General features: G+C 43.7%; 1 protein-coding gene across 1 annotated transcript in view; it reads right to left on the bottom strand.

Moving 5' to 3' along the window:
* Positions 1-15,661, bottom strand: part of NDNF (neuron derived neurotrophic factor) — a 40,775-nt gene extending 25,114 nt beyond the window's left edge. The window contains exon 1 of the mRNA XM_052642139.1: positions 15,532-15,661. Coding sequence (XP_052498099.1) covers positions 15,532-15,545 — 14 coding nt within the window. The 5' untranslated portion in view covers positions 15,546-15,661. The remainder of the gene's footprint in view (positions 1-15,531) is intronic.
* Between the last annotated feature and the right edge of the window lie 6,650 nt (positions 15,662-22,311).

Genomic DNA, 22,311 nt, shown 5'->3' with positions numbered 1-22,311 from the left:
TGGAAATATAGCAGTGAACAAGATGCTTGCGTGAGGTTCTCATGCTTGCAAAGCTTACACTTTGTTGGATTTAAGAGAGGCTCCACATAAAGATTCCTGAGAGCAGGAGCACTGTGATGCAAATGAGCGGTGAAGAGGCAGGAGGGGAAGCCACAGAGAGGGGAAGGCTGGAGGGGACAGAGCTAGCTGAGTGCCCGGGGAAGACCTCTCTGAGAAAGCGCTGTTTCAACAGGGACCTGATGGAGAGACTAAGCCCCGAGAACCACCGAATATTGGGCCTAGAAGGGACCTTTACAGATGAGGAAACTGAGGAAGACCAAGGGGAAGGACCTGCTTCATCTCCCGGGCTTCACATTCAGGAATTTGCCTGCATGAACTGTGTTACCCTGTGGCTCAGTGTTAAAGAATCTGTCTGCAGTTCAGGACACTGGGGTTTGATCCCTGAATTGGGAAGATCCCCTGGAGAAGGGCATGGCAATTCACTCCAGTATTCTTGCCACAGGAAATTCCATGGACAGAGGAGCCTGGTGGGCCACAGTCCATGGGGTCGCCAACAGTAAAACCCTCAGCCACCCAAAGGCTTGCGCCCACACGGGCAAGCCTCAGGGACCACAGTGACGATCACATCACGTGGGCAACAGCTGACCAACGTTAACCCCGAGGAGGGGGGGTGCGAGGAAGGGCGACACCACAGTTTTTCAAGGTCCATTATCAGATGTAAGAAAGATTAGAAGCCCTGTGGCTAGCCCAGCTAGTCCAGGGCCTGGCAGGGCCTGACAGGGAAGGAGGCTGGAACGTGGTGAATTACTTCTCTGATAAAGCGGTGAAACTGAACAGAGCACTTTAAAAAGTAGGAGGTGTTCCGACAGAGAAAGGATGCTGCCTGACTTTCCCTAGGGAGATTCCTAATAGGATTGCAGCAGCGTGGTGTTTACTTAGATGGCTTGTTATCTGAGCTCTCTCTCTACACTGTCAGTAAGTGAGCTGGTGTTTATTAAGTGCCTATTGTGAGTTCCTTGGGGACTTTGAAGGCGGATAAAGCTGAACCACAGTTCTCCTGTAAAAACCAGAGACTTTGGTTCTTCTGTACTTTCTTATCTCACTTGAATTATAGCTATTTTTGTTTTTTCCCTTGTCCCTAAAAAAAAGCCCTTCATGAGGCTTATATAACATGAGTTTACCCAAGAAAGTGCCCCTTAGACAGAAATTACTTTTTTACTCTTTATATCCTCAATGTAGACTTTTTTAGTTCTGCACAAATAAGCACTAAATAAATATTTGCTTAATTTTATTGCTTTCGAGAAGCTCAGATGACACCACCCTTATGGCAGAAAGTGAAGAACTAAAGAGCCTCTTGATGAAAGTGAAAGAGGAGAGAGTGAAAAAGTTGGCTTAAAGCTCAACATTCAGAAAACTATGATCATGGCATCTGGTCCCATAACTTTATGGCAAATAAATGGAGATGCAATGGAAACAGTGGCAGACTTAATTTTGGGGGGCTCCAGAATCACTGCAGATGGTGACTGCAGCCATGAAATTAAAAGGTGCTTACTCCTTGGAAGGAAAGTTATGACCAACATAGACAGCATATTCAAAAGCAGAGACATTACTTTGCCGACTAAGGTCCATCTCGTCAACTATGGTTTTTCCAGTGGTCATGTATGGATGTGAGAGTTGGACTATAAAGAAAGCTGAGCGCTGAAGAATTGATGCTTTTGAACTCTGGTGTTGGAGAAGACTATTGAGAGTCCTGTGGACTGCAAGGAGATCCAACCAGTCCATCCTAAAGGAGATCAGTCCTGGGTGTTCATTGGACTGATGAAGGACTGATGCTGGAGCTGAAACTCCAACACTTTGGCCACCTGAAGTGAAGACCTGACTCATTTGAAAAGACCATGATGCTGGGAAAGATTGAGGGCAGGAGGAGAAGGGGACGACAGAGGATGAGATGGCTGGACTGCATCACTGACTCAATGGACATGAGTTTGAGTAAATTCCGGGAGTTAGTGATGGACAGGGAGGCCTTGCATGCTGTGGTCCATGGGGTTGCTAAGAGTCAGAAGGTAATTTGAAATGTCTCCCATTAGAAAGATCCCTAAACGTTCTGGACCGTGCAAGGCTGCTGGGGATGGTTGTTGGCTGCTTCCTCCAGGCTGATTGCTAGCTCGAGACCCATTTTCCTTCCTTTCGCAGGCATCTAACCCTCAAGGTGTGGAGTGGCCAACCTGAATCTGGGCTCTGTTACTGGGAACCCTTCTATACCATTGCTACTGTGGGCAGATTAAATACGTGGAACCACCCTGAACCTTGGTTTCCAAGTGTGCTGTCTGAAAGGTACTGGAGACACTGTGCCATTTCAGACAACAAACCCGGCGAGACTGCTGCAGGGCTACCTTGAAATCAATGCACACTGGTATTACTTCAGCAGCACTCGTTCTGCCAGCTGCTGAACCAGGAAGCTCAACGTTCCCTGAGGTTTTGGTCCCCACGTTGCATGACCCATCACATCCTGCCCCTCCCCTGCTACATCTCCTCTCAAAGGCGCTCTCTCTCGTCCACCCAAGTGGCTAGCGCCCCACCGCCCACTTACTGCCCCTCCCCTCCCTGCCTGCTCTCACGCCCGTGTGCCCTGGATCTCTCCTCAGTCCTTCTACACAGCACTGCCCGGTCCCCTTGATAGATGAAATCAACTTCAGTCTTCTGCTGAAAAAAAAGTCATATGCTTCCCGTGAAGCAGAGTCTGAAGGCCACGCCTGCGAGGCCCTTTGGGTCACAGCCCCTCTGCTCCTGCAGACTCACTGCTACACCCTCCCGGCGCCAGGAGGACCTGCCACCCCTGTGGCTGGGGCACCGTCGCCCCCTCTCTGGGGGCAAACCTCCACGCACTCTTCACTCCAGCGTCTGCAACCACAGAGAAATCAAGGTGTGCACTTTTCCGCGCTCATACTCCTACTGCAAACCATTTTGCATTCTGTCTGTGTGTCTTCTTGAGACCCCCAGAGTGGCACGGCCATGCGCCCCCTCTACGGCGGCGACACAGAACCCACTCCAAGCAGAGGTGGGTGACGCTTCACGGGTGTGTCATGGACAAATGACAACACGGACAGTTGTTGCTGCTTTGTGGAAGCTGTTTCACAAATGATAGTAAAAGCTAAATAGGACACAAGGTATGAATGCCTTTGACAATTTTCTTTCCCCCAATATCTGCTGATCCTGAAGCTTTACTCCTTCCTCCCCGCCAGCAGTTGTTTTGGTACAACAGCACTAAAGCCTGCTTGCTACCAAAGAGAATTTGGCTTCCATGCCGAAGCCCAGGACAAACTCACAACAGTAATGTACAAAACCTGCACTCACGATACTATAATCCAGTGATAGGTGGGTGAGACAGATATACCAGCGACTTTAAACAGTGACCATGGTTAAACACTAGATTAGTCTTATTTCCAGAAGAAAGAGGGCACACGAGTATCTTGTTCTGGTAAAATGAAGTAAAAGTATTTAAATTCTTTGGCCTTCAAATCCAAGGCCCAAAACAAACTGTACACTCAGAGGCAAGGCTGTGGAGAGAGGAGACCACGTTCTTCAAGGACACTGCATGTGTGTGCCCGGTCCTGTCCGACTCTGCGACCCCGTGGACAGTAGCCCGCCAGGCCCCACTGTCCGTGGAATCATCCAGGCAGGAATACCGGCGTGGGTTGCCATTTCCTGCTCCAGGGGATGTTCCCGACCCAGAGATCAAATCAGCGCCTGGCTGCTGACAGTCTACTGGTTTAGAGAGCCTCGTCTTTTGCTGACTCATCCTCCTGTCTCTTGCCTCTATAAATTCAGGATTATATGTTTCTGCGAACACTTGAATTTAAGTTTTGGTTTGTTTTTCTCCTCTCTTCCATTCTCCCCTGTCGTGCAATTTTTAGTATGTATTTATTTATTCATTCACATTTGGGGACTGTTAACAAACTTCTTAAAATAGAAAATAATCACTGGACTTAGAGGAAGAGGATCAGAGTTGGAAAAGTTCTGACTGAACAGTTATTGGCTTTTGTACTTTGAGCAAAAGTGCAGGCCTCTTACTTAATCTCTTTTGAGCTTCAGTTCCCTCATCTACAAAATGAAGACAATTATTCCCAGGATTATAATAAGATTAAAAATGGTAGACATGCGTGCTCTTTTAAAAGTAAAGAAAGTTCTATTCATTAACAAATACTATAAGCCAGCTGTCCAACTAGTTGTAAAATTTTATTCAACAGCAGAAGACACATGTTTTGACTTGCTCTTACAACAGAGATATCAGAAGGAGTTTCAGCATCAGATTATTCTACCTTTATTTACCTAATCAATCAGGTAAAAGGTTAGGTTCCTATTTAAGAAGAGACTGACTAGAAACACAGAGGAAAGTGTGAGATGTTAGGTTTTTAACAATAATCACACAGACAGTAGGAAACGGTTACTATTCCTTTTGTTACCCTAGATATGCCTTATCTGAAGACATCAATATTGTTTAGTAAAAAAAGGTGGGCTGTAACTGATTCAAAGGTGAGTGTATGCAGGCTTTTTGGGCACTAGATCCAGCAAAGGCTTTAAGAGGCACGTGCTGAGATGAGAGAGCTGAGGATTAGGCTCAGTTCCCGGGATGTTCTGCATTATTATTTCTGGATTAAGGGATGATTGAAGAACAGGACACTCAAAAGGCAGACGATGCAGACAGGCCTCACAGTCACTTTTAATGAAGAGCTTATAGCAAATTATGATGAAATAATACAAACACATACCCCTAGAACCATTAGAAAGATGACTACAGAATACTGACCCAGTGTGGGAATTCACACCCACAATTGTCTCATTCCTTCCTCCCCACCTCAAAAGTAAGGCATATAGTTAGGTGTGGCTTTCAGTCTTATTAAAATCTTTTTAAGGGTATCATTAAGGAAAAGCTGCAGCTGGTGAGTCTTGGGGGTCAAGGGTGTTCATTACAAGATAAAACCTGCCAAGACGAAGAGATGTTTCCAAACTGCCTCTTTGTGGTCCTTGTTTTTGTAAGTGTGAATAAACTTTAAACATAGTTTTTTCAATTATAAGACTGAATTCGGTGGCTGAAGCATTAATACGGGTGTGTGTGTATAAATATTTTTTTTATTTGAATTTACTTATTTCTCATTTGTGTTTTAAAGGGCTTTAAACGTTTAGGATATTTGGAATACGTGATATACATGTCTATAATGGCTCTCATTATTCCACTGAAATGTGCAATTCCATCCAACTTTCTTGGAAATCACTGTTTTAAAAAAACCTTAAAACTGAACTAACTTCAAATCTTACCTCTCAAAAATGTCACATTATTAGTGAAATAATAAAATAATTGTAGTACAGAAATACTATTTTTTTTTGCATGCTGAGTCACTCAGTTGTTTCTGAGTCTTTGTGACCCCATGGACTATAACCCACCAAGCTACTCTGTCCATGGAATTTTCCAGGCAGGAATACTGGAATGGGCTGCCACTCCCTTCTCCAAGGGATCTTCCTGACCCAGGGATCAAACTGGTGTCTCCTGCCTCTTCTGCATTCACAGGCAAATTCTTTACCACTGAGCCCCAAATCAACGATGCCAGGAGAAATATCAACAACCTCAGATATACAGATGACAGCATCCTTACGGGAGAAAGTGAAGAAGAACTAAAGAGCCTCTTGATGAAAGTGAAAGAGGAGAGTGAAAACGTTGGCTTAAAGCTCAACATTCAGAAAACTAAGATCATGGCATCTGGTCCCATCCCTTCATGGCAAATAGATGGGGAAACAGTGGAAACAATGGCTGATTTTATTTTTGGGGGGCTCCAAAATCACTGCAGATGGTGACTGCAGCCGTGAAACTAAAAGAGGCTTGCTCCTTGGAAGAAAAGCTATGACCAATGTAGACAGCATATTTAAAAGCAGAGACATTACCAACAAAGGTCCATCTAGTCAAAGCTATGGTTTTTTCAGTGGTCATGTATAAATGTGAGAGTTGGATTGTGAAGAAAGCTGAGCACCAAAGAATTGATGCTTTTGAACTGTGGTGTTGGAGAAGACTCTTGAGAGTCCCTTGGACTGCAAGGAGATCCAAGCAGTCCATTCTGAAGGAGATCAGTCCTGGGTGTTCATTGAAAGGACTGATGGTGAGGCTGAAACACCAATATTTTGGCCACCTGATGCGAAGAGCTGACTCGTTTGAAAAGACCCTGATGCTGGGAAAGACGGAGGGCAGGAGAAGGAGGGGATGACAGAGGATGAGATGGCTGGATGGCATCATCAACTCACTGGACATGAGTTTGGGTAAACCCTGGGAGTTGGTGATGGACAGGGAAGCCTTGCCTGCTGCAGTCCATGGGGTTGCAAAGAGTCAGACATGACTGAGCCACTGACCTCACTGAATACTGATGTTAAAACGGACTTTGCAGCTTACTGATTTTTCAGTACTAAACCTACCATATATAGTTGGAATATGTTTCAAAATTAGAGGGTATATGTCTCTAATACACTTGTAATTTGTTCTTTAATTTTTAATTTTCTCCTTAGACTCCACCTTGTGAGGAAAATGTTCTACTGTTTCTTTTTCCAGACAACTTGTTTCTAAAGTATGTTAAATCTTTGTCTGTTACACACACATATATACATCAGGCACAACAAACAGTGTATCTTGGCGCATTTTAATACTTAGGTTTGCATGGCTGGTCAGTGTAACTAATTAAGGGGAGGGCTAAAGAAAGGAAAAGAGATGTGCCTACAATTGATTCCATAGCTATAAAAGTGAAAAGCGAAAGTGAAGTTGCTCAGTTGTGTCCAACTCTTCACAACCCCATGGACTGTAGCCTACCACGCTCTTCCGTGCATGGGATTTTCCAGGCAAGAGTACTAGAGTGGGGTACCAGTACTCTTAGCTATATGTAGACTTAATAAAGCAAAGTGATGAACTAGTTTGCCTTTTGTGATTGGGGTAGAATCTGTGCAGTGTTTGGGGATGTGGGGAGACAGGAGAGGTTTATACCAGACCTTATATATAGTGAGCAATCTTTACCCCATTTCACTTTCAAAAATGCTCCTTATTGAAAAAAAAAGCCTTTAGCCTTCTCAAAGGACAGGTGTGGGGCATTATTTATCTACTTATCCTTGCTTAAGCTTTGTGTTATTTTAAATTGAATGTGTTTACTCTCAAAGAAAAGTTGTTTAGCATGACCTTAAACACAGATTTTAAAGTGGAAAATGTAATCATTTTCCCCTAAAAAATTTCCTAATAAGTTAAACTATCAAAACAAATATCAAATAAACAAAGAAACACATAAAACAAAGAAACAAAGAAACATGTAGCACATAGGCAGCCTATGATTGAGGTCTTGTGGGCTTATACAATAATAATGGTATTTTTTAATCATTAAATTATTTTAAAAAACTAAGCAGATTGTATCCTTGCAAATTAATTTGGCAATTAATCTAAACTTTTAAAAATTTAGATATTTTTATCAATTTTAGTTCTGAAACCAAAGAGCTATCACTTTATGTTAAAAGTTTGTAAGTTCAGATAAGTTTATCTCAGTTTGTCTGAAACTTGAGTCTCAGATTTCTCAGTAGGAGGACATAATAACTTCCTCACTGGGTTCCTGTGAAGATTAAGGAAAATGATAGATGTGGAAATATCTTACAAACAGTCAAGGGCTATGATAATATTAATAAATAGAATCTTTTCCATTCACATTGTGAAATCCAAAGCACAGAAACAACTTTAACACATTAATAACTGACTACACTGTAAAACAATAAAATTTTTAAAAATTTCAGAATGTAACATATGTTCTTATGAGCATGAAGATGAGACTTTTTAACTCTTAAAATACTGAAATATTCAGAAAATAATGGAGTACAATATCTAATTATCGATAACAGGAATTATGAGACGTTTGCACAAATAATTAAGAATACTTTTGAAGATTATGATGACTAATGTAACTGAGGCTTTTTCAGCTACCTGTTCACCTTCTTTCAGTATCTCTGGCTCTGTAATGTGTTGTCTCCAAATCTCCTAGAGTTGTGATTTAAAAAATATATATATATGATATGTTTCATTTGTATAAAATAACAAGCCATTCCATACTGAGATAAATATCATAATTAATTATAGTGGATTCAATTGTATATTTTAATTTTTTTCTAGTTAATTTGTGAGCAGAGCTTACTTCTTATAAAGCCTGATTAGAATGTCATTTTCACTTCACATTATTTTTACTTCATAGAAGCTATCACCTTGGCCATTTTTTTTCAATGACCTTATGATATGGTGAGTTACACAGTTTGTGGGACCCAATATAAGATCTCTTATTCATAAACAAAGAATTTCAAGATTGCAACAACAGAATTTCAGCAATGGCAGAGCATTCAACTGAGCACTGGGGTCTTCTAATGCAGCCCAAGAAGCTGGCCCTGGGTGTAACTTACACTAGAGTGTAAGAAACTGAGCATCGATCACCAGAGGAAGAGAACATAGAAGAGGTGTGTACTAGAGGTAGGCTGTCTAAAGGAGAGCTGAGAGAGCCCAAGACACACCCTCTTTCAAATTCTGTCTTAAACTAGCCGCATTCCAATCTGCTTTATCTAGCTATTAACATCTGCCCTGGGATTTCTTTGGAAGGAATGATGCTAAAGCTGAAACTCCAGTCCTTTGGCCACCTCATGCAAAGAGTTGACTCATTGGCAAAGACTCTGATGCTGGGAGGGATTGGGGGCAGGAGGAGAAGGGGACGACAGAGGATGAGATGGCTGGATGGCATCACTGACTCGATGGACTCGAGTCTGAGTGAACTCCGGGAGTTGGGGATGGACAGGGAGGCCTGGTGTGCTGCAATTCATGGGGTCACAAAGAGTCAGACACGACTGAGCGACAGAACTGAACTGAACTGAACATCTTTGGAAGATATTAGCCAACTGCTGCTTACCCTGTTTCCCATCCCAGGGATATTTTCATATTTATAGAGGCCAGTGAAAAACAAAATTACTTTAAAAATGAACAGTCAAATTTTTTCAGGTGGTATTTAGTACCGTGAGAGACCTCGTTGAGGCAGGGTCCCCAATACCTCTCAGGACATGTCTTGGCGGACCTGTCAGTTTATCTACTAGTACAGTTAATTCTGCTACTGCAATTGTTAGAGTGTTAAATTTGCATCTCCCGTTAAACAGGCAATTTTATTTTTCCACAGAAAGTAATGTATTTTCATAGCGATTTTAGCAAACTTTGAAGGATCAGTGCTAGAACCAAGACGCTCTCCAGCTGAGACTTGGAGAGGCCGAGAGTCAAGTGGCCGCTGTGTCTTTCTCAGTTTGCCTGGTGTTCTGGCCAGCACTGCTGTTTCTGATCTCTGTCGCCCCTGCTGGCTACAAATATCTCTTCAATTACAGGATCTAGTTACTTCTGAATCAACCTGATTTGAAGCTTTTGATAATATCAGGGAATTTTAGTGAATGTTATAATTTAATGTGAAATTACAACATTTACTGGGTACTATCAACCTATGAACAACATTTAGATTTAAATCATGATATATATACTAGTATTTATTATTTACCTTTAAATGTATTTTAAACAAGATAACTAAGAAGGATCAAATACACTGATGTTCATGGGTATGTGTTTGGTATGACTGATAATTTAGTCCGAAACACATTTTATTGCTGGAATAAAATGCATAATGTTACACTTGGCAATGCCTATGGGCTTAGAGTTCGTATGACTTGGGCAAAAGAAAATAATGAAAGCCATCTCCTAGGTTCACAGGCATTGCTAGGGTTTACTTTTCATTGTGATGTGCCATAAGTTGTAAACATCTATCTACTCCAAGAGGCACCTACTTTGGAGAAATTAACCCTGAATAAAGCAAGCTCTTTTACATTAGATTTTCCCCTTTTAAACATAATATTTCCCTGTAAGCACCACGGCATTTGTCATTTTGTCAGCTGTCGAGATATGATATTATCTATCTTTGCATACAAACACTTATTCATAGTCTCCATAACTTTAAAAACAATCACGGTGATTTCCAAAAGAGGGTATCATGCCTCACAAATCTTTCTAATTATGGAGTCAGTTTTCACTACTTATTTTAGAAAATGATAAACTTTCATATTTTGTCTAGATCTATATATATATGGACGTTGCCACAGAGAGAAAGGGGCAGCTATGAAATCTTTTGTTATTAGTAAAACGCCCATTTGAATATGACCCATGTGTTTTGGCTATCTCTTCTGATTATGGAATACATTGCTGTTTGAGTGTGCAGCTGGAAGAAGAGGGCTCTGACCTCAGTTTCATGTTAGGGAGAAGAAAGACTAACAGACAAAAACTTAAAAGTTACCAGTTCCTTTAGTATTGGCTGAAACCATTGAGACTATTGGTTGAAATCACTTCAGCTAGAAAACAGACACGAGTACATATGGCTAACTTGAGTTTTGTTCTTTGGTTATTACATGTGAGATCTCCACACTGCAGAGGCAGTGTCTAAGAGAAAATGCTGGAGTTTCCTAGTGGCCCAGAGGGGAAAGGATCTGCATGCAGTGCAGGAGATCCGGGTTCAGTCTCTGGGTTGGGAAGATCCCCTGGAGAAGGAAATGGTTACCCTGCAGCGTTCTTGCCTGGAGAATCCCATGGACACAGGAGCACGGGGAGGGCTACAGTCCATGGGGTCACAAAGAGTCAGACACGATTGAGCGTGCCTTCCGAGTTCCACGCAAATGAGTTGATTTTCAATCAACTCATATTTTTGTTATCTTCCTTCCAAAGTTTATATAACCCCATTATTTCTAAAAATATTTTTTCTTTCCTTATAACTATGCAAAAGGCAGCAAATTCTTTCAAAAGAATAATTTTAAGAGACATTTGATAATTTAACTGTATACATTCTGCCACATTTTTATTTCTTAAGAGTTATTTCAGAATTTTTATAAGTGAAACTGAAAATAAATACTTCAGAGAAATATATGAAACATTAAATATGTGTCATTTCCAAATTTGCTACAAGGAAAAATTAACAAATGAAAGCCAAAATCTATTCACCAACTTACTAAAATAAATCAGTTTCCAAAGGAATAACATGTAATCTTGGAAGTTTCTATACTTATAAACTTGAAGTCTGCAGACTTTAAAGCAAAGTTTAAATCAAATCTAGCTTGGTGAGTTCTTTAAAAAATTGACATTGTAATGGGACCCAATATCCAGCTGTTCTGTGGTCGAATCTGTTTCTTCATCCCAAAGGGAAAAGTCTGCAGAAACATATTGCTAGTTTGCTTTTATTCCGTACTGATCAAATGCCTTACTCTTATTTTTAAAATGTAAAACAAGCAATGCCTTTTTATTTTGGGTGAATTAATATTACATATTTCATATATATATATGCTCCAAATATTTCAAAAGACTATGTATTGGTTTGCAGTGTTTGGTAAAAAAATCAAAATGGAGGGGCAAATGTAGATATAGCGTCTTTGAGTTTAAGAAGTGTGTTTAGGAAGTGAGCAGCCAAGAAACCACCTGCTTCTGACACTGGCGTGGGCATCGGTGGGACACAGAACAGCACATTTTCAGGTGGCAACTCAGAAGAGGCAACGGATACACACACACACATCCAAATAAACATAGATTTCACACTAAGATGGTGCTGGTTTCCCAAGCAACATAAACTGAATGTATGGTCAATATACCCCTGTGTGGCTCAATAAAATATTAGCAATTCTGTTTTTCCATGTCATATTATAAGATTCTTTTTTTCTTTCTTTAACCACAATGACAACAACAGCAGTATTTACTTTTCTTCCTAGGTAGAAATTAACGTTTGGAAGCACAACTGCATGCATCTTAGGTATCGCTTTGCATTGCAATACAGAGGAAAAATAATGCAGAAATTAGCCCAAATTCAGTATTTAAATTGCAAAGTATTTTCAAATGGAGCAATACAGAGGAAAAATAAAGCAGAACTTAGCCTAATTCAGGATTTAAATTGCAAAGTATCTTTAAATGGAGTATTTAAATGTTGGAGGACTTGAATTTTAAAATCTGTTTCAACACAGATTTGGAGTGACTGACTATCCAACTAAAACTTTTTAAGCTGTTGCTTCTATTTAGTAATTGTGAACCAATGAGGGAGAATAAATTACATTTTTCAGAATAATCATTCCAAAACAAATATTTAGAGGTAGACACTGTTTCAAGGTCAAATGAATAATCTGACTGATCTTTGCAGGTTATGCTTGCCTTTGACCCAGTACAGAAGATCATAGAGCGCACTGTTTCTGGTGTCTACCTAAAGGCTATTGACGTTGGCAAGTTTCATCTATTACCAGGCTGCTACTATGAATGCACTGGTCCCCAAAGCAACACCTGACAAGAAGACAGGGAGCAAGTAAGTTTCAGAGAACACAACTTGGTTACTATAGTCAACCACCGAATCATGGGGAAGACTAAGGAAGAGGGATTAAAATAATTTAAATCAAGGCAAATTATGTGAAATCATACTACTCATACTGTTAATTCAGACATAACTGTTCATTTCTACTATCTACTCATCCGTCGGCAAAATGAAAAATAAGTTCTGTTCTAAAAATGACAACACAAACACAATTGGCTTTAAAATGAAAATTCTAATGTGTAGACAGACTGAACAGAAAAATGAACATAGGTAGCTAACACAGATACACTTTATTTCTATCTTTCCCCACCTTCGTTTCAAATCATGGAGCTTGACAACACATTTCCCCCACTATCACACAGTCTGGTCAGTAAATCCAAGTGAAAAAATGAAAGTCTGAATCACCAGGCTCACGAAGCCAATTGAAAAAGTTGCCATTGTTATCTGACCCACTGTGGCTACCTCAAATGTAGCATTCCCTGACATGCTATTATTCTTTACACTTTAACATTCATACTTCACTACCTGAATGTTCAATAAACTCAGGAAAAATAAACTGAGGAAGCTGGCTTCTCTCATTCACAGAAAGGTATTTTTCACTTATATAATTTGTTACATTTTAAAGAGATAAAAGCTGTATCTGCAAGTGATCAAAAGATGTTTTGTATTCATGGTTTCATCTCTGCTGAAATAAATGTGTAATTTAAACCACAAATAATTCATAGCAATTTAGGCCCATTACAGAGTTCTAGCTTCTTTTTTATGATAGTTACTAACTAAAACAGTGCTATTGCCACGCTGAGCCTGCGACCTCGACTTCAACATACAGGTTTAATGAATAAATGTCCTGACATTACAAAGGAAAACAATAATACGCACAAAGCTGCTAGCTGTTATGTTTCGAGTGTGTGGTAAAGATTAAGTACATTCACTGAAGTTAAGAACTGCGCAAAGGAAAAAACTTCTTTTTTTAAGGAAGAAGTGAAGGGCTTTTGAGAGAAATATGAAATAGTATTTCTCAAAATTTCTGGGTTCCTCATTCCCAGCTCCCCACAGCCACCTGTACCCCGTCAAGAATTTAAACTCTTCAAAGTCACTTTTAAAGGATAAATGATGGGATATTTTAATATAATCCTGAATACAGGTTTAGATTGAAAATGGGAATTGGGACCATAATTAATTATGTTGCCAAGTTTTTTGAACTTTAAGAAGACAAATTGAGGCAAATGAGGACATTTATATGACTGCAACCTTATAAAAGTTCATGGGTTAAAACTTTGGTAAACTGACAGAATCTTTTTTGACATTTGATTAATTCCATATGCAGAATGAGTGTGAGGAATTAATATCCTTTTGGTGTTTTCACTTTCTGAAACCACTGTAATAAGAGACTGACATAGAATCAAAACCAACTATAAACACAGCCTTAAGCTAGGGTTACGGACCTTATTATCACTTTTAATAAACAATAATGAGTAATAAATACCGATAGCCCTCAGTACACTCTGGTCTGTTCGCATCTTTGCTCTCGCATCCATCCGACACGTCTTTCAGGATAATAAAACAATTCAATCCCATCAAATGCCAACAACCGCTCCCTCGGGAGGGATGTTTTATCTCTACTTCTGCGAGCCCGGGGAGGATTTTACTTGTTTGAAGGGGGCGGAGAATGGAGCGGGGTCCTATTTATTTCCATTGACGACTCCCCTGGTTCTCACAGGCGCTCAGGGATCGGGTGGGAGGAGAGGAGGAGGAGGTACGGAGATTCCCTCCTTCAGAAAAGAAAAAAAGGTTCAGGAAGCGAGGCGGGAGGAGGAGGGGTGGAGGGGGCTTAAGAGAGCTTAGTGTGTTCGGAGAGATCAGCAACGAAAATACATACACATGTATTTTGTGCGATTTAGCGGGATCGAAAGATGAGACGTAAAAAAAAAAATTTACAACCCAACTAAGTTGCTAAAAAGAATTCTGTTACACCAATTAACAAACACACCCAGAAACATTTGCTCAGGTTCATTTCCTGCTCACGGTCTCGGTTTCTGGGAGCGACTTGTACCCAGGAGCGGGAGCTGGGCAGCGCCCCGAAGGGGACCGGGAGGGGAGCCGCGACCCGCCCGAAGGCTAGCTGAGCCGAGCGCAGAGGGCCCGCGCTGAGCTCCGCGGGCCTCGGGGACCCGCGCGCAGCGGGCGCGCGGGCTGCGCGGAGTCCTCCCGCCTCGACCTCCGCGGGAGGAGGTGTGCGGGAGAAGGGGGCACCGAGGGAGCAGAGTGTACCGAAACCGTACCCCCAGACGAGCAGTTTCCGAAGTGCCCCCCGCTCCAAGAGAACAGCTGGGACCTGGAGCCGCTCGTTCGGATTCCAAAGGGTCGGGGCCGGCCCGACTGCAGCCCGAAGGGCGGGCGAACCCCGGCTCCCGCACAGACGGGACTGGGGCGCTCCATCTGCGGCGGGAAGAAGCGTGCCCTCGGTGGCAGTTGTGCTTTCCCGGCAAAAGTAGGATCGGGTCACCGGGCCACCCCGCTCGGCTCGAGGAAGTTTCTCTGACGATGCTCGCCTTAACCCGCCAAGGATGCCTGAGGAGCCGAAGCGGTGGGAGGTCCTCCGGGGTAAGGCCGGGCAGAGACCCCGGGACAGTCCGCCAGGAGCCCGCCCCTCGCACCAGCCAGAGCCCTCGCTTCTCGCTTCACGCTGAGACGCGCCTTGCGAGACCCCGGGTTCCGCAGGCTTCCTGCAGCGGCGGGCGGAGGGCACGAACCCGGGGCGGGCGGGCCAAGTCGGGGCGTAAAGGCTCCGCGGCTCCCAGGACGCCGCCGCACCCCGGGCACTCGGCCCCGCGTCCCGGGCTTGAGTACGCTCTCCCTGCACCTCCGGGGCCGCCCAGCGCGAAGCCCGCCTGGGGCACCCGCGGGGACCTGCTCCACGCCCTGCCGCCCTCAGCTCCTCGGGAGCCGGCGCCTTCCGCCAGCGGGGACCGAGCGCCCGGCGGGCCCCGGCGTACGCGCCTCGCCCTCTCCCTGACCAGCCCGCCGGGGTGGGCGCTCCTTGCGCCAGGTCTCGGGCGGCTGGGCGAGGCGGCGGGACGTCGGCTTTTTTTTTTTTTTTCCCCTCCTCGCTACTTACCTTACAAAATGCATGTTTTTCTGAAGGGAAGAGGAAAGATCCCTCCCCGAGGTGTGGTGTGCGAACAAGTCCACGTCCCCGGCTGCTCCGGCCAAGATGCTGAACACTGGTACTCAGGAACCACAAGCACTTGGAGGGGGAGGCAGATAAAAGAGGGGGAAAAAATGAAATCGCCCGAAGTGTCCTAACTTTGCGGTCGGCGCTGCAAACTTCGAAGGCGGGAGACAACCGGCGGCGCGCGGCCGCCGAAGTTGCTGAGAAGTAGAGCAGGGCGAAGCGCGGGGCCCGGGGAAACCCCGGGGCAGAGCGCGCGAGCGGCGGGACGTCCTTTTAAAAGGCCGGGGGGTGGTGCGGGCGGCCGGGCGGCCGGAGGAGGCTGCGGCGGAGCTGGGAGCGGCTGCGGGCTCGGCGGACGCCGCTCGGGACGCCGGCGCCAGGCTGGAGCGCGGCGCGGGGAGGGTCGGGCGCACCCGGCGGCGGCGGCGGGGGCGCGGCTGGGCTCGCTCCGCTCTCTCGCGCCGCTGAGCCGGGAGTGCTGATCTCTGCTGAGTGTCACTGCTGAAGCCCGGAGCCGCTGCCCGCCCGCCCCGCCGCTGCCCGCCCGCCCCCTCCCGCCTCTGCCCACCGTCTCCCGCTCAGTTCCTCCCTCCCTCCCGCTGCGCGCCATCGCGCGCGCGCGCTCGCACGCACACACACACACACACACACACACGGCGACCCAGCGCTCCTCAAACAGAGACCCTCGCGGGCGGCATCGCGGGAGACGTACTTCCCTCCTGACCTCCCAGCCAGCAGCAGAGAAGCAGAAGGAGGCCCGCAGAGACCGGGTCAGAGCTGCGAAACCCAGAGAGACGCGCCCAAGGGCATCCCACTGTCAGGGAGACCCGGGTGCACATAGGGGGAACTCGTGTTGATTTGGGGGCGGGGTGGGCAGACGAGCTAAAATCGAGGTTGGAGGCGGGGAGCATAGTGTGCAGACTGTGCATGCATGTCCCACTTTCCCCGCGGCCGCCTGCCTACCACAGTCTTCAGCCGGGGAGCGCTTCCCGCTCGGCGCGCTCCGAGCCTCCTCCGGTTGGAAACTCAGCAGCTGTTTTAACAATTGAAAAGCGGCCCTACGGGACCAGTGAGAGACAGAGCGGTGTGTGAAGCCATTAAGGCTGACTAGGCAATTATGATAAGAAGTTACCTAATTAGCAACCTGGCCTGGGCACAGGAAAACAGAGGGGAAGCGAGCGGGGTGGTGTGCAAAAAACCTGGGTGATTTAGTGATCTCACTTTCGCAACTGCGAGCCTAGTTTTCAGCAAACCTGGTTTTTAGACCCTTGGATTTTAAGTTCTCAGAACATACAGTTTGTTAAGATATAGAGTCAGTAATGAAACCATGAAAAATACTTGCCCGCTTCTCATTGCCACGGAAAAACAAAGATAAGATGAAAATCAGCCTTACCCCGATCATATTGTTCTTAAATACCTGGTCACCAGAGAGAGCAGTGCAATGCAACTCCTTAAGTTTTGTGTCTCCTGGATGAAAACAGTGCAGTAGGTGGATTTATTAAACGGATTTACTTCACAAAATCACTTTATAAAAGCCTTAGAATTTTTAAACGCTAAAAGGGACGCTGAGATCATTGTACGTATATTTTTAGCAGATGAGACAATGGAGGAAGTGGATCTCTGCTCAGAAGATCTGCAAGAATGACTTCTGCACTTATGAGATATGGTCCCAAACAGGTCACTGGAGAATTCAGTAACACACCTTTATTAAGTGCCTGTTGGTGATGGTTTAACTGCTAAGTCAAGTCTGACTATTGCAACCCCATGGACTGGGGCCGGCCAGGCTCCTCTGTCCATGGAATTCTCCAGGCAAGAATACAGGAGTGTGGTGTTGTTTCCTTCTCCAGGGGATCTTCCTAACACAGGGATCAAACCCTGGTCTCTTTCATCTCCTGCATTGACAGCTAGATTCTTTATCACTGAGTCACAGGGAAGCCACTACTAAGTGCCTACTGTGTACCATATATGTCTTGGTGCTGATATTTCAAGATAGGACATAATGCTGGCCTTTCAGAAGTTCACAGCCTGGTGGGGGGACAGAAGCATCAGTGAAAATGTGATTAGTTCCATAAGGTATGTTTGTGCCTGTTTCCGTAGGAACGTGGAAAAAGAAGCAGCTGACTCCCTTTTAAAAGTTTCTCTTAGTAGAGATTTTAGTGTAGAGTTCTGAAGGATGAGGAAGAGAATCCCAGGCAACCAAGTATGGGGGAGGAAAGAGTACCCACAAACTGAGAAAAGCAATGAAAAAGTCAGAAAAGTGTCCAAGTACATGGCTTGTCCTGGAAAGTGGAAAAAGTTAGGTGTGGCTGAAGCAAGCAAGGCCAGGCCACGCCACACTCTTTAGGCCCAAAGAGCCAGAACTTTCTGTAGGTGGTGCATGGTTGGGGAAATCACTAAGGTTTTTAAGCAAAGACGGTTTTTAAGGTTTTCAAATGTCATCAAATCCCAGTTTTGGAAAGTTACCGCTGGCATCACTGTAGAAGACAAGTAGATAACAGTGACGAGGTCTACTTCCAGAGAAAAACTTAGGTCCTAACTAAGGCAGTTGAAGCACCAGTGGGAAAGTTAGGACAGCTCAGGGGATGTTTAGGGAACAATAGCAGGACCTAGTGATTGATTGCAGGGGAGCGTCCTGGAAAGGAGGAGGGGTCTAGACTGCCTCCTGGATTTCTGGCCGGGGCACAGGGGCAGGTATTTGCCAAGAGACACAGTGTGTAGAGAGGAGCAGTTTGAGAAGAGATGGGATGAGTTGTCTTAGACTTGTTGAGCTCGGGAGGCCTGGGGGACGTCTGGATGCAACACCGTATAAGCAGCCAGAAACAACATTCCTAGCACAGAGGGGCCAAGCTGGATGCATCCATCAGGAGTCAGCAGCGTTCAGGTGTCTCTTGAAGCCAGAGAGCAGGGGAATGCGGTCAGGCAGGGAAGACTGAGGAAGGAGCTGGCAGAGCACTGATGTTCTAGGGCTGGATGGGGTGAGAGCGGCCTTCGAAAGAACCGGATGGGAGACCCCAGAGGGAAGAGGAGGCCAAGGAGGGGCAGTGCTGATGAAGCCAAGGAAGCAAAGGATGTTTGACGAGGGGGAAATGTGGCAGGGGGACCAATGCAACCAGGCTGCGAGGGGACTGTGACCCCGTCAGCAAGCCTGGGATCTGGATGTAAGGAATCGTTTCTGTTGTATGTGTGCCGCGGACCCAGATAACAGCGGGGAGAGAAGGTGCAGTTATGAGGACAGAGGGTGAAGCTCACTGCTGGAGTACTTTGGCTCTGGAGGGAAGGCGAGAAATGGGTGGTGAGGAAAGTATTTTCCTAGTTGTACTTTTGTTTGTTTTCCTTGTGTGAGACACCTGTTCTTAATTTCACAAAGCTGAGGGAGAAGCAGGTGGAGAGGGAAAGTCTGCGGTTTCTCTGAGGATCAGCGCCTGCCTCAGTATGGTGGTGGCAACAGTACCTGTCCTGTGGATCTCACAGTGCTGGTGGAGGGCGGATAAACAGGGCATTGAGATGGTGCTTAAAGCTGCCATTGGGAAGGAGCCGAGTCCATAGACATTGAAGTGACTTGTCATTGAGTCAGCCAGTTAATGACAGAGTCTCTAGGGAAAGTTCTGTAAGAGCTTGGTGAAACATATTTTTTATGAAAGTTCCCCCAAATATCTCTGATTTTGAACATCAGGATTTGCATATATCAATATAGCTGTCTTAAATATATGCTATTGGCAAATCCAATGGCATTGTATATGTTTATGCTTATATATGTACATATCGTCAGTGTGTTTTGAGACATTTGGGTGTGATAGTTAGAACATGCATTATTTAGTCAGACAGACTAGTACTTAATTCTAAACCCTAGTAATTATTTGCTGTGGGGTAAGGTTAATCTCACTGAGCTTCAGTGTTTATTTTTTTAAAATATAAAAATGGAACAAATTATAGCTGACTTACAAATGTTTTGTGAGGATTAGGTAGTAGACTGTATTCAAGTATTTCGAAGATATTTGATTATATTTCAACTTACTTTTACACTATGAAATTCATAAATATCCAGTCATTGGAAAAAAAAAATTAAAAGTCCAAAACTTTATAAACTTAAAAGTGTAATTAAAGACTTATTTAAGAGATGTCCTTGTCCAAGCCCATGTCTTAAGGCAGCAGTTCTCAAAGTATGGTCCATAGACCCAGGTAGGGGCATGAGACCCTTACAGACCCTTAGGTCTGTAAGGCCAAAGCTATTATCATATTAACTCTAAGATGGTAATTTGCCTTTTTTTTTTTTTTCTGTGTTGCCATTTCCATTAATAGTACCAAAGCAATGGTAAGTAAAGCTGCTAGCACCTTAGCACGAATCAAGGCAGTGACACTAAGATGTCCTAGGAGCTACTGTCAAATTCATCATCCCAAATGTCAGTATCACTTAAGAATGTCTTTGATAAAGCAGTGAAAATTATTCGTTTTATTAAATTTAACCCTTGACCCTGTCTTTTTAATATTCTATATAGCAAAGCTAGTGGAGGTGACTGAATTCCAGCTGAGTTATTTAAAATCCTGAGAGATAATGCTGTTAAAGTGCTGCACTCAATATGTGAGCAAATTTGGAAAATTCAGCAATAGCCACAGGACTGGAAAAAGTAAGTTTTCATTCCAATCCCAAGAAGGGAAATGCCAAAGAATGTTCAGACTACTGTGAGCTCATTTCACAGGCTAGCAAGGTAATGCTCAAATCCTTCAAGCTAAGCTTCAATAGTGCTTGAGTTGAGAGCTTCCTGATGTGCAAGCTGGATTTAGAAAAGGCAGAGGGAGATCAAATTGCCAGCATCCCTTGGATCATAGAAAAAGCAAGGGAATTCCAGAAAAACATCTACTTCTGCTTCATTGACTATGCTAAAACCTTTGACTGTGTGGATCACAACAGAAAATTCTGGAAAATTCTTGAAGAGATGGGAATACCAGACCACCTGACCTGCCTCCTGAGAAATCTGTATGCAGGTCAAGAAGCAACAGTTAGAACCAGACATGGAACAACAGACTGATTCCACATTGGGAAAGGAGTTCGTCAAGGCTGTATATTGTCACCCTGCTTCTTTAACTTGTATGCAGAGTACATCATGCAAAATGCCAGCCTAGATGACTCACAAGCTGGAATCAAGATTGTCAGGGAGAAATATCAATAACCTCAGATATGCAGATGATACCAACCACTCTAATGGCAGAAAGTTAAGAGGAACTAAAGAGGTTCTTGATGAGGGTGAAAGAGGGGAGTGGAAAAGCTGGCTTAAAACTCAGCATTCAAAAAACTAAGATCATGGCATCCACTTCATGGCAAACAGAAGGGGAAAAAGTGGAAGTAGTGGCAGATTTTCTTGTCTTGGGCTCCAAAATCACTGCAGATTTTGACTGCAGCCATGAAATTAAAAGATGCTTGCTCCTTGGAAGGAAAGCTATGACACACCTAGACAGCATATTAAAAAGCAGAGGCATTGCTTTGCTGACAAAGTCAGCAAAGTTACAGATAGTCAAAGTTACGGTTTTTCCAGTAGTCATGTATGGACGTGAGAATTGGACCAGAAAGAAGGCTGAGTGCCAAAGAATTGATGCTTTTGAATTGTGGTGCTGGAGAAGATTCTTGAGAGTTCCTTGGATTGCAAGGAGATCAAACCAATCAATTCTAAAGGAAGTCAAACCTGAATATTCATCGGAAGGACTGATGCTGAAGTTCCAATACTTTGGCCTCCTGATACAAATAGCCGACTCATTCGGAAAAACCCTAATCGTAGGAAAGATTAAAGGCAAAAGGAGAAGGAGGTGACCCAGGATGAGATGGTTGGGTATCATCAAGGACTCAATGGACATGAGTTTGAGCAGTCTAGGAGACAGTGGAGGGCAGAGAAGCTGCAGTCCACAGAGTCTCAAAGAGTTGGACATGACTCAGTGACCAAAGAGTAGCGAAGTGGGAGGCCCACAGGAACCTTTTCTGCCACGTACCAAAGTACAGGATTTGTTCTGAATTAAAACTCCCGTGTAATTGAGTTGTGAGCTAAATTAGCAGTTTTTCTTTTAATTAAAAAAAAAATTTTTTTTCCCCATGAGACATGTTTTTTCTTGAGAGAACAGCTCACAGACAAACTATGGTTATTCACACTTGGATATTTGGCAGACTTTTTTTTTTTTTAATTATGTGAGCTTGTCACTTCAGGGTAAACAACTGGCAGTATGAGTTTTAAGTGAAAAATTTGAGCTTTCAAGTAAAACAATATAGAATTTAGAAAACTTGTATCTGCCACCATGAACCTGACAGGTTTCCAATACATAAACTATTTTGATCATAGGATTGTGGTCTTTTTAGTTAATGTGATTTTTTTGATATTATACCATGAAGTGTGTTGTCATTTGGAAGATCTGCGTAATGCAGTGAACCAGTATTTTCCAATGATCAATAATTCATGATGTTCTAAAATCAGGCATGAGTTAAAGATCTATTCAAAACACAAGATAGACTAGTGAATTTGAATATGATAATATGAATAATATGCTTGTGTGATTTCATATTTCATATTGCAGTTATAAAGCTTAAGAGACTACCCCTTGTTGAGTTTTGGTGTATTACCAAAGGAAAAATATACAGAATTATTTGAAAAAGTTATTAAGCCGTTACCTCATTTTCCAACTACATACCTGTGTGAAACCAGATTTACTTCAAACATTATATTGAAACAGGTTAAATACAGA

The sequence above is a fragment of the Budorcas taxicolor genome, chromosome 6 (assembly GCF_023091745.1).
Source record: "Budorcas taxicolor isolate Tak-1 chromosome 6, Takin1.1, whole genome shotgun sequence".
NCBI classification, from domain to species: Eukaryota; Metazoa; Chordata; class Mammalia; order Artiodactyla; family Bovidae; genus Budorcas; species Budorcas taxicolor.
Note: the sequence above shows the minus strand (reverse complement) of the source record. Positions and strands in the feature narration are given on the sequence as shown.